Source organism: Cottoperca gobio, chromosome 6, assembly GCF_900634415.1.
Source record: "Cottoperca gobio chromosome 6, fCotGob3.1, whole genome shotgun sequence".
In the NCBI taxonomy this organism is placed as follows: domain Eukaryota; kingdom Metazoa; phylum Chordata; class Actinopteri; order Perciformes; family Bovichtidae; genus Cottoperca; species Cottoperca gobio.
The window spans coordinates 25,044,404-25,057,662 of record NC_041360.1 but is presented as its reverse complement, the minus strand read 5'-3'; the positions used below and the strand labels follow the sequence as shown (position 1 = coordinate 25,057,662).

General features: G+C 40.6%; 1 protein-coding gene across 1 annotated transcript; it reads right to left on the bottom strand.

Moving 5' to 3' along the window:
- Window positions 1-766: 766 nt before the first annotated feature.
- On the bottom strand, window positions 767-12,998 carry tes (testis derived transcript (3 LIM domains)). Its single transcript, XM_029433641.1, has 7 exons — window positions 12,787-12,998; window positions 8,629-8,714; window positions 5,291-5,747; window positions 4,123-4,719; window positions 2,582-2,797; window positions 2,338-2,496; window positions 767-1,527 (listed from the first exon to the last, which is right to left on the bottom strand). Exons 1-7 carry the CDS (start codon window positions 12,811-12,813, stop codon window positions 1,336-1,338), a joined length of 1,734 nt encoding a protein of 577 aa, XP_029289501.1. The 5' UTR covers window positions 12,814-12,998; the 3' UTR covers window positions 767-1,335.
- Between the last annotated feature and the right edge of the window lie 261 nt (window positions 12,999-13,259).

Sequence of the window (13,259 nt, the reverse complement as noted above, 5' to 3'; positions counted from 1 at the left end):
GGTGGATTAATTCAAAGTGCTGTTTATTGCATGAAAGGGAAAGTACATGGCACAAAGAACGAAAGTAAAGGGACACAAAATGATTGTATGTGTAGCAATGTCCAGTGTTTTCCCTGAATTCATCAAGTCCATGCCTTTGTTCCTATACAACAACTTTACAGTGTTTATATTCTGATTTGATTGATTTAACTTTGTGTGTGTGGAAGCTGATGGAGATCTGTACAATCACATGCAATCTAATAAAGAAGCCGAGTTCTTGTGAGGTCTATTCTACAGCGCTTTCTGAGGATGTAGTTTACATTACATTACATTACATTACATTAAACTGCAAAGTTAATGCAATCCAACATCCTTGCAATAATTCATATCTTTGTGCACCTTTTGTATCCACATGCAATCACCAAGGGGACGGTTATAGAAATACCTGTCATGCACCGGTCAATATAACACCTCTTGATTTTAGTGCTGTTGTTTTGAAAGCAATAGTTAATACAGGTGTACCTCATAAACTGGTAACTGGTGGTGCATACTGGAAGGTTTTTTACATTGTTATATATATATATATATATATATATATATATATATATATATATATATATATATATATATATATATATATATATATATATATATATATATATATATATATATATATATATATATATATATATATATATATATATATATATATATATATATATACATACATACACACACACACACACACACACACACCTCATTGGATTAAGTGCAATAAAACAATCAGTTATCAGAGTTGGGGTGATTTACTTCAAAATCTCATTCTCAAAAAACTTCAAATCTGCTGCAGACTACAAGTTTGTCAATATTATTATTATTTTATTTCAGTTTGATCTTCAATACAGTGCACTGGAAGCAAAGCCACCCCAAACCTGTATATCATAATGTTCATCATATTGCTGCAGGACAGGAGGACAGTGAGCATCAGTAGTTTGTGTAGAACAGCACCAATACATTTAAAGACACAGGTTTAACCTCTGACCTATACACAATTAATCTCATCAGTAAGAACACACAGTGCAAGAAAAGCAACAAAATAAACGTACTTGTTGAAAGAAGACGATGATTTTAAGGCAGATAACAAACTGGAAGGTAGAAGTTTATCAATACTGTGATGTTCCATGGACAGAAAGATAAGAGCACCCAAATACAAACGCACGCACTGTTATTGCACAAGCACAGTCCATCTCTTCCCAGGCGCAGCTGCACCACTGTTTGTTGTCCCCGCTCTGGTTCTAGCCTGAGCCGAACCTCCTCCCGGTTGTGGAGAAGACGGAGGGAGTTGCTTTGGGCCCGCTAAGCCACGATCTTCTTCTTGCACTCCACGGAGCAGAAGAGGCAGTTCTGCACGGCCATGAAGCGCTGGCCGATCAGGCACTTGGAGCAGCCGGAGCACTTGAAGCACTGCGGCTCGGCGTGCCAGTGGAAGTCGCCGTAGGAAACCCGCTGGGCCTCGGGCTCGACCAGAGTTTGGCAGGCTGCGCATTTCTGAGAAGACGGAGGATATAATGATGCTTTTAGTTTTAGATTTATGCATTATTGTTATTGAAACTTTCCATTTAGTTTTAGCCGTTTTGTCTTTTCTCAGTAAACTGCTGAATAAAATCAGAACTTCACTGTAGCCGCCTGCACGTGTGACCATGAGACAAGCATGCACACATACAGAGCTTTGGCACACGGTCTAACAATATTCAAAAACCTCACGGATATTTTAGGCATTTTAAAAAAGGAATAGTGGAGCTATTTTACTTATTTTGTCTTTCTTTGCTCAGAGCAGAAAAACACTTTGCACACACGTGTCAGGCGACAGGTGCGTCGCAGAGGGATGAGGAGCTTGACTGATGAATGTTGTTTCTGCATGTACGGGAGCTTATTCGCAACTTTTAAAGTATTTATTTGTGAATAACGGTTTTGTAACCGAGGGGAATGTCTACCTTTAAATACTTACAGGATCGTTCTTCACGTTTACGTTGTCAGAAGCGAAGACGAGTATGAAGTTAGATAACAACAGTGGCTTTGTGGGGATTATGTTGGATGAATCGTGTATACACATGCTGAGTGCTTCACATTCTTGACGAGGCAGCCAGCGTTCATTTACAAACGTTCTCCAATATCAGTTTTACGCTTTGGTCTGACCAAACCTACTGACCCAAGGAAGCCTGACTACTTCTACTTCTGTTGTGAAGAAAGTCTACACATGCTTCTTTTGGATCAGAATACGACTTTCCAGGGTTTTCACTTGGACCACTAAAACACTGGTTTGGAAGACATCATGCACCCGTAGAAAGAAAGTCTTACCACAGCGTAGCTCTTCATGTAGCACGGCTGGCACACCGGCTTGTCGTTCTCCATCACATACGTCTCTCCGGCGAGGATGCAGTCACAGTCAAAACAGCAGAAGTGCTTCAGATGCCAGTTCTGGCCCTCAGCCTGAGTGTACTCATTACTGAAGATCAACTGCAGACACATTAAAATGTAGATTTGATAGATGGAAACAAATGCATCCAAAAATCCCACAATACCTGATCCCATCGTCCCTCACCTCATCACAGCCTCCGCAGCGCGGCTTCTCGCTGTCTCCGTAGTGGCGTCCACAGTACAGCTTCCCTTTCTTCCAGAAGTAGATCATGTCCACCAGCAGTTCGCTGCAGGTGCAACACACGAAGCACGCTGGGTGCCACATCTTGTCGTAGCCGGCCCGCTCCGCATACACAGCTGGCTCGCCCACACGCATCGGCTGCTGGCAGTGATGGCACGACTGGGAGGAGAGAGGAAGAGACTTTAAGTCAGTCACTAACACGTGAACCAGGAGTGCATGTCTTTAAAGTGCTTCTTTTTGTTGATTTGATTGACACAATGCATGCATCACATGTGGAGTGTCAGACTGTCAGAACAGTCAGATGCTTTCATCTCCTTTAATAAGAACAAAGAATTATTATGTACTTCCAGACGTTTACACAAAAGCCAATATCCTACTCTTTGAGTCCATTTCAAAGTCAGTAAAGCTTCCTTCGATCTGACAAAAGGGAACGTTTGAACAGTTTGCATTAGACCCCAGAACTCCCTGACTGGTACAGAACTCCCAGTTCACGGCTGCAAATGGACGGAATTCCCCGTAATAAACACAGAAGCATACGGTGACCTGACCACGGTGTGATCAATCAAGATAAGACGACTGCTGCTGTAGTTTAGGTGAAAGTAGAGATAAGTAAAGACTAAGAAGTTAAGACACTCCCTGCCAGGAGAGAAGAGTGTGTTCTTGACATTGTGCAGTCAAGGAGTTAAGATGGAGGACAAAGCTAAGAGAGTAGAAGAAGAGTCCAACAGGGAAACACAAGCAGCTTGTAGCAGAAGAGAAACACCATGGAGACACAACTTAAATCACAAGACTCAAGGACTAACTGGCTGCACATGGTGAGGATGAGGTCTTAAAGAAAGCTCCAGTTGTGACTCATGATCCACTGTGAATTCTAATTATATTAAATACATCTGAAGGATTGGTCTTATAGCGCCACCTAGTGTCTTCATCAGGAGTTACACCGTTCATTAGAATCATTACTGTGGAAACATCAGGCTGTAAATCTCTCACAACATAACATGTTTCATTTAAGGTATTTTTATTTAGTTCTATGTAGATGCTCATAATGTAATATGATTTAGAACTTTAGTATATTTGTTTGCCGAACTGTTTTGCTTAATTTTAATAATTAGTTTAATTAATATGCATTCAGTTAAAAAAAACAAATAATAACAATAATAATAATAATAATAATAATAATAAATTAAAATGAATAAAACTTAATAAATAAAGTCTGTTGTGACATTTCAACTGGAGCAGATTGTTGCTCAAGCAGAGGAGTAACAATACAACATAGTTGCCTGTAACCTACAATTTTGAGCACCATTGCATTATTATTATTTATTGTATTTCGTGAGTTCAATATAGAACAATTCCCCTGGAGGTAGGAGGGATTCAGTGTGTCGTACAGGGAACCTGCAGACTGGATCTCTGCTGTGATTCTGCTAATACAGAGCAGATGTGCAGGAAAGTGTTAGATTGATAAATAAATATAAACTTCTTACAAAGGCCTGTTGTGGAAGTCCGGCTGGCTGAGCTCCAGGGACGCCTATAGCGCCGGCAGTGGCAGAAGTACCCATGGCTCCTCCAGCGGGTCCAAAGCCAGCAGACTGTCCGGTGCCGGGCCCTGAAAGTGCTCCAGCAGCTCCAGCTCCTCTACCTCCTGCTCCAGGTCCAGAGCCAACACCGACTCCAGTCCCCGCCATAGGCCCGACACCAGCGCCTGCAGCCCCTAGCCCCGGACCAGCAGCACCACCAGCAGCAGCAGCGGCGCCAACCCTGGCTCCCCCAGGTCCAATGCCAGCCCCTCCAGCACCAGGTACACCTCCAGCCCCAACACTAGCTCCTCCCTGCCCTCCTGCTTGAACCAGAGCCATCTCTTCAGGCAGTATAACATCTCCGACCCCCAGGGCCTCATCCTTGTACTTGCGGACGAACTGTTCCATTTGCTTGACCTCGGCGGGGCTCAGCTCGTGGCACATGGACGGGTCCTGGTCGTGCTCCGGCAGCTGGCGGGCCATCTGCTGCCTACGGTAAGCAGCTCCCTCTGTACCGGCCACCGGACGTTTCTCTGGTGGGAGCAGCTCAATGTAACGCACCGCCTGGAAATCAGAGGGGGAAATGAGAAGAAACGGGATAGTGAAAGATTGTGTGAAGGACAGAAGAGAAGTTCAGGACCAATCAGAACGAGAGTAAGAGGAGAGACTTGTAGTGAGAAATAGATCCAAAACAAGTCCTGCAGATACAGTACCAGACTCAACACAGACAGAGTTTAAGGTTCTGACACTAACTCACGGCAGGAGATGATGTACAATCACATCACAGATGGCAACAACTTCCTTTAAGGTTAATTGTTCAATGTTTTTCATGGTTATTAACTACGATCCTTCCTGTAAACATCTATAAAAGCAATAAGACTGATTTCAGAATCACTTCAGGGGGGTTTTGGGGAAATGCCGGAGCTTTCCTGTGACCCTGGTGTGTCCTGTCTACAAAACCAAACAAGTGGCAAAGAATAATTGATAACAAAGCCTTTAAATAGAACACACACTCATGTGAGCTTTAACATAGTGGCAGCAGAGCGCAGACACAGGCTGCCAGTGAGTAATGGCAACAACCACAGTTATGTTTTGTGTCTGAACACTAAATCGTTAACCGAGTTTAAACTCTTACCAGGTACTTATTGGCTACTGGTGGTGCCCACTCATAGGTGACAGACTTCATCGGCACATCTTTGGAGACTGGTATCAAATTGGCTGACGTGGCGGAGAGAGGGAGCAGCACTTTGTTAGCCTTGACAGGCGTGAGGCCGGCCGGTGCAGCCGGAGCCGGAGCGGAGCCGGGTGCCGAACCTGCAGCGGCTCCGGCAGGCTGCACAGAACCGGCCGTGGCAGAGGGGCGCACCACAGTGGACGAAGCACTCGGCGGCACGACGTAAGCGGTACCAGAGCTGGGCAGAGTGATGGTCACCATGTTGCCCTTGTAGCTGGGGATGCCGTCCGTCTTCAGCTTGGCGATGAGGCCGGTGTACTTGGTGTCCTCGAACAGCTTGCCTACCTTCTTGTTCTCCTCCGAGTTCATCTGCACGTTGTGCTCCGAGAGGCCACATTTACAGTTCCGGCAGATCTTTCTGCAAAAAAAGAAGAGGAAGACATTTAGCATTAGCATTAGCAAGATCTGCTAACATGTTCAAAGCTGTTCAGTGTGAAAGAGGGTTTGACTGTTTCATGCGTGTTTGTGTTGTAGACGTTCAATATGCTGTCTTCCTCTGATATATTGTGTTGCTTTGGAAATGTATTGAAAAGCCTCCAACCCTTTATATTCTCTTCACTTCACTTAAACAAACATGCTTTTCTTTTAGAATTTTTCTTACTACAACAATTACTATCTGCTTAAACTTTGTTACAATGTCACACAAATTCAACAAGCCCCGTGTTGAATTCATATTCAGATATCTGCACTTCCTTCATTCTTATAATAATTTATTCACAGATTTCTCTCAGCAGTGTCAATCTTTTTAGACCCAGTTTAAAACTGCAATAAGCGTTTATATATATATATATATATATATATATATATATATATATATATATATATATATATATATATATATAAAATATTATAGTGTTCAAAATGCAGCAGCACGTGTATTGACTAGAACAAGGAAACGGGATCATATTACTCCTGTATTAGCTGCTCTGCACTGGCTCCCGGTAAAATACAGAATAGAATTCAAAATTCTTCTCCTGACTTACAAAGCAATTAATGGTCAGGCTCCAGCATATCTTAAAGATCTCATAGTACCTTATAAACCAACTAGAGCATTGCGCTCCCAGACTGCAGGGTTACTTGTGGTTCCTAGAGTCTCTAAGAGTACAATGGGAGCCAGAGCCTTCAGCCATCAAGCTCCTCTCCAGTGGATCCAGCTTCCAGTTTGTGTTCGGGAGGCAGACACCTTCTCCACATTTAAGAGCAGGCTAAAGACTTTCCTTTTTGATAAAGCTTATAGTTAGGGCTGGCTCAGGTTTGCCCTGGATCAGCCCCTAGTTATGCTGCATTAGGCTTAGACTGCCGGGGGACACCTCCCTGCTCTCCTTCTCTTCCTCTCTCCTCCCCTCCCTCTCCTCCTTCTCTTCCTCTCTCCTCCCCTCCCTCTCTTCTTCTCCCTCTCTATCTGTATGCATTAAGTAAATGTATGTTACTAACTCATCCAGGGCATCATCCCCGGAGTTTCTGTCTCTCATGTGGCAGGTTGCCACTGATAAAGTTTACGTCAGGATCATGAATCGTGGCTGCGCCTGCTGCCCTGGTCCTGCTGGACACCGGGAAGCCTTATTGACATTTTCCTGGATTCATCCAAACTTTCTCTTTTTCAACACAACATCATTTCTGTCAAATGTTGTATTTGTACTATGTTGTTTATCCTGTACACACGACATCTATTGCACGTCTGTCCGTCCTGGGAGAGGGATCCCTCCTCAGTTGCTCTCCCCGAGGTTTCTTCCATTTTTCCCCTTTAATTATGGGGTTTCTTTTAGGACGTTTTTCCTTGTGCGATGCGAGGGTCTAAGGACAGAGGGTGTCGTAACCTGTACAGTTATAAATTAATAAATAAATTAATAAATAATAAATATATATATATATAATATATATAATAAATATAATAATTTATATATATATATATATATATATTATATTTTATTCATATATATATATATATATATATATATATAAATAAAATATTATATATATATATAAATTATTATATATAATATTATTTATATATATATTATATATAATATTATTTATATATATATTATATATATATAATATTATATATATATATATATATATATATATTTCATTCTACAGATGTTAAAAGTATACACATAACATTCACTATATACATAACTTATAATTCATTATTAGTAGTATTATTATAATAATTATAATTCAGTATTACTCTCCAGAACTCATTGTGTGGATCTTATCAAACCCATGTTTACTATCTTGCAGGCTTCTTCTTCTTTCTTTTCTTGCAGCTTATTTTAGCAACTCACCGCCACGCGATGATCAGTGGAATAGAGCGACAACATTTTGTGCACGTGTGTCCTCGTGCACGAGACATTCAAAGTGGGCACCCACTTATAAAAACTGCTCCATCGTTACTCGAGGGGTAAAATATGAATATGCAGCATCATTTTGGAGTTGAGGAAAACTTTAACTAGGTGGAAAACATGTGTGGCCACTGTTTGACTGCAACGGCACAACATTCCTGGCTGGACGTCCCGCAGCCCCGTGGTGGGCCATTGTGCCGGTGCTGCGGAGGGTATCTGGGCACCTGTTGCTGTCTTCAGGAAAACTAACCAAGTGTGGATGATTGTCCAGACAGAAGAGTAATTCATGAGCCACTGGTCCAAATACATGCACATATTGTGACAGAGAACCCCGGGGAGTCAGCGTGTCTGCTCACGGTTTGTTTTCTTAAACAACAAAGCGTCCACTCTGTAACTAATGTGAGCATCTTTGTGGAGGCGGGGCTTAGAGGGCAGTTCTCAGCCTCCTAATACAAGTTATTGTGTTGAATCTGGACCATGGAGCCATTTTACTGCAGACTCACACTCTCCATCATTTTTGTTAACAATAAGCTGACGGGATGTTGGACTCTGTTCAAAGACTCTGTGACCGGGAACAGCATGTTCCTCTTAGGCCATGACGACTCCTGCTGCTATCGGAGTATTGTTAATTAAGCAGAGGAAAGTGATGTTATTGACCAGTCTGACCCATGAATGGAGGTTTTATTGTTTCTTCTTGAAATATTCCAGGAGAAATCTATTCATAATCACACAGCGACATGAGTGGTCGGGGCTCTGCTCACTGGGACCCTTTTAACCTTCGTTGCTGCTCGTTTAAAGTACTTTAATTACCCACATATCTCTCGTCTAGACTAAGGGAGTGATTGAGACTGTCAAACTTGTTTTTTTGTTCTGCTTGACAGAATCTGTACAAACCTCCAGAAATGAAGCTCGAAGCCTTCGCACTTGTCCTTGCATTTCAAACAGGCCGCTCCAGCTCCAAACTCGTGCCCGAGGGTCATCTGTAAACAGAGCACATGAGGGAGATTAAGTATCGCAGCTTTGCTAAAAAGGAAATGTTGAGCTTCCGTTAGGGCAGGGCAAAGTCACTGGGACGTAACATTTCAAACGTTCAAGAGGCTGTTATTTGCTCTAAGAGGAATGACAGTGTGGTTCTGGTGCTGCACACTACACACTGATATCAGGCTGGGAACCACACTTTTAGAGAAGACCGAAATATGATTTTTGACAATATAACTTTAGTTTGGGGGGGGGGGGGGGGGACACGCCTTCTCCTCGGGGCTCAGATGATTTGTGATACAAGCAATTCCCACAACTGCAAATGATGAATGTTCTGCAGCTCTTCTGCATCCTTGTCCCAGGCTTCAGTGTCAAACAATACTCAAGTCCACCTTAAGGCATTACTGCTGTTTAAGACCATATATGGTCAACTATTCAAAGCTGGGGAGGGCCTCGTGGAATCTCAGCGTGCACTTCTTTTGTCAGAGACGTTTTTGACCCAAAGGATTCTCACTACTGAAGAATGCAGACAGTGACTCCTGTTTTCAACGGCAGAGCCAATAAATTGCACCTCGGAGCGCAGTGAGACGTTCCTTTGAGAGGCAGGATAATGGAGTTCAAGAAGATTTGTTATGGTAACTAAAGTGCTAAACACATTAAGGATAACTTATTATCGTTGTGCAACACAGGGTTGCACAACCACATGCAGTGGGAGCCCATCAGCTACACAAGACAGACGTGACAGAACAAACACAGTAGTACATTCCTGCAGTGCATTATTTGAATTTGCATTAAGATTCTTATACTTTCACTTTGGCACGAAGCATAAATAGAATTTTAGAAGTAAAAGTTTAGCTCAGTTTATTGTAGACATACAGTGAAAGATTGTCAAAGAGGCCTGGAAAACCAAAAAACAATAGTACTTTAATTTAAATAAATAAAGTTCTCCTCTGAGTTTGACTTTCTTTACAATCTACGATATCCCTTAAATAAATAAATATATATATTTTTTATTATATATATATAAATAATTAAAAATACACACACACACATAAAAAAATAAAATACATAAAAATAAGTACATAAATAAATATATACACACACACATTATGTATATGTATATATATATATATATATATATATATATATATATATATATATATATATATATATATATATATATATATATATATATATATATATATATATATATATATATATATACACACACACACACACATTATGTATGTATATATATATATATATATATATATATATAAATATATAATATATAATATATATATAATATATATATATATATATATATATATATATAATATATATATATATATATATATATATATATATATATATATATATATATATATATATATATATATATATATATATATAATAAATAAATAAATAAATATATATAAGTAGAAAACAGTAATATGGAATGTGTTTACAGTATGCTGCTAAAAGTTGCATATTGAACGTTTTTTAACAGCATTCCTTCCTTTGACAATTCTCTCTCTCATGCACTGGAACTATTTTTTGGTAATAGTGCTGATCTAGTGATTTATTTTGGTTTAACCACATTTTGGAGTCACAAATATGAGCAGATGCAACATTTCAGTGCCAGATTTAGATTCTTTGTGCAAGAACAGTATGGAAGTTAGATAAGTTCTTCTTCTCCGACTCCTGTGAACTACATACTTGTGCTCCATCTTGCTCAATCCACTGTGATCACTTTAAGACTCTCTGATGAGAGCATCAGATAAATACTGCACATTCAAAGTAAGTGTTGGGAGTTAAAGCGAATCGAGCGAAGTGTTCACTTCTTGTGGAAGTCTAAATATTAGTCTCGGGCATAGTGAGGACGCCTGGCCATGTTTGGCTCAGGTCTCTCAGTGAGAGTGTGTGTGTGTGTGTGTGTGTGTGTGTGTTTCCTTGGAACACAGTTTCATGAAGTGCATTAGCAGTTGACGTTCAGTGACTTGGTATTATGACTAAGCCTGCAGGCTGTATAATTACAATGACGACACTCTGCAAAGAGGCAGTTCAGACACACAGGAAGCAGTTCATGAGTCACGTTCATGAGTCACGCTGTAGCAGCAGGCCTGAGCTGCAGAGTGGCAGCTGCAAGGATGGAAGTCACTACCTTTCAGCAGACCATGTGCAGATCCCAGATGGAGGTCAGAGCCTGAGAGAAATATCACCGCAAGCAACTTCAATTAAACAGAATTGCACTGATGTTGATTTCCACGCCGGTACAGTGTGCTCACTGTCACCATTTATTACCTCAGCCTTCTTTTTGGATTGCGGTATGAGCCTAATTGAGCATAATATTACCTAAACACACAGGGTGCTTTTCTTATTACAGTTTGACAGTAATTACAGCAGCCTCTCGCTGACTGAGGCGCGCCCGGCGACCTGCAGCCGCAAGACACCCCCGCAGCCCCTGAAGATATCTTCTCCAGGGATTAAAAGCAGATGTCAGACTGGGTGTGTCGGGTCATCCAGCTGATCACACACACTTTCCAGCAGCAGCAGCAGCTCACTGTATATCGTAAACACTAGTTTCCTGCATTATAAATGGCGTTGACTTGATTAAGTTACCAACAGCATATAGATCTGCAAAGTAGGAGACAGACAAAAAGCTGTTTGGTGATCCTGCTCCAGTCAAAAAGAGAATCAAATAAGTCACTGGTGAAGCGTGGACTAGGACACATTGTTGGTAGCAAACCATGCATTAGTTCCATGCCACAAAGGCAGTACGGGCACAATCATGTGCTTCACCCACTTTTAATTGACAGTTTGTCTCTGCACTTAAAGCAAGAATTACTGCTTCGTGTGAAACTTACTGCAGCTTCTCTGCTGCACACATGACATCATACTCGCCATCTTTTACCCCTGCAACAATCTGCAGGTCTGTGCAAGGATCACATCGCTCAGGCAAACATGATTACCAACTAAATCTGCAAGGAAAATTATCCAAGTCATGGCCCCTGGGCCTCCAAAACAAAAGCTTTTAACTTTTTTAAACTACCAATTTGCTGAATTAATCCAATTTACATACACTTCAGCTACGGATTATATATTTTGGATTGGTTTCCAGTACTTAACAGGGAGAATTTAAAGCAATTATCCAAGTATTTACACTGATTATCCATAGGTGAGAAGCAGAATTAATCAAATATATGCAATAAATCCAAAGCATGCAACATATGCTCTCTGGTCTTAAATGAATGAACATGCATTGGACAACCTATTGTAAATATAATCCCTCCATGATACAGTAAAACACACTTTAAGTCACATTTATAACTTTCCCTCCTCCCATTTAGGACCAAATTCCATTAAAAACTCCCATAATTCTATATCCTGTTGCTTACAAGCCTAAAGGTTATGAAGAGGAATACATAACTCCATATATTATAAGCACTGCTGAGAGTAACAGCTGTAGAAACTCTCACTCTTTGGTAGATTCATTTTTGCAACTGGTTTGCGTTTTACTGTCAAATTCTGTTGTCGTTATACATCAATGCCACTAATAAAGAAAGCCTCAATGTTGTATAAACTGGAAGGTTTTGGGGAACAATATCAATGCCGAACTTTGCAGTGGCTTATATAGTTTCGCTTAATAATTGCTAACTTGTTAAAGGAGCTTGTGAGTTTTGTTAATTCGCAATATGACACTATATAGTCGAAATTTCAAACGCAGTTTGGCATTGAGTTCTTTCAGATGGGAACACATTCTCAAACGGAAGTTATCTTGCTAAGAAAGAAAAGGTACAAGATATGTTTTGTAAACCAGTAAACAGTCACGTGCTTGTTTATCTTTCATCTAGGTATTGCTGTTAAGGTAACTTGTATTATTTAATCATTTAATTCCAGTTTTATCAATGAAAACGCAAAGACGTGGCTCTGAGAAAAAGTTCGAAATGAATGCAGCAAAACAAACACGAAAGTGTGTAACTTGTGTCGCCACCTGCCCCGGGTTCGGCACACCTTTTCAGGGCGTGCCCCGGTCCGTCCGAGGTACGGAGCACACCGGGGGTGAAGTCTTACCTTCTTTACTTCCTTCTCTATCTCCATGTTTGCGTCAGTTCAGGAGTTTATTCGGTCCAGACGAAGCGAACAGATGAGCCGCAACTAAAACAAATGTCAAAACCTAAAACTGAAAGAAAACGGACCCGAGGAATTATCCGAGCCCGGTTCACGCTCCGTTTGTTCTTCGGAGGTCCTGCTCCGCACGGGTGTCAAGTTAACAATAAACACAAATAGTTTCCGGCAAGAATTTTCAAAATAAAACCCGTGTTTGCGAGGATCACCTTTTCTTAAATATAAACCTACTTTATGTAAACGGGCCACTAAGTTGATAAATACTATACATTTAAGTCATTACAAGATTCCACATAATCAGTGTTGTTAAAACTACTTTTGGCAAATAGTTACATATTATTATATACATTAGAACCACAAGTTAAAAGTAGCTTTGTTAAATCTACAAAAGCCAATTCAAATTAGTTCAAAGAAAAATC

Excerpts from the sequence above, each read along its gene's own strand:
- tes (XM_029433641.1), bottom strand. The coding sequence starts at position 12,813 with ATGGAGATAGAGAAGGAAGTAAAGAAG. Across the intron at positions 8,715-12,786 it reads TAGAGAAGGAAGTAAAGAAG|ATGACCCTCGGGCACGAGTT; the intron begins GTAAGACTTCAC and ends CTCTGTTTACAG. Across the intron at positions 5,748-8,628 it reads TTCGAGCTTCATTTCTGGAG|AAAGATCTGCCGGAACTGTA; the intron begins GTTTGTACAGAT and ends CTTTTTTTGCAG.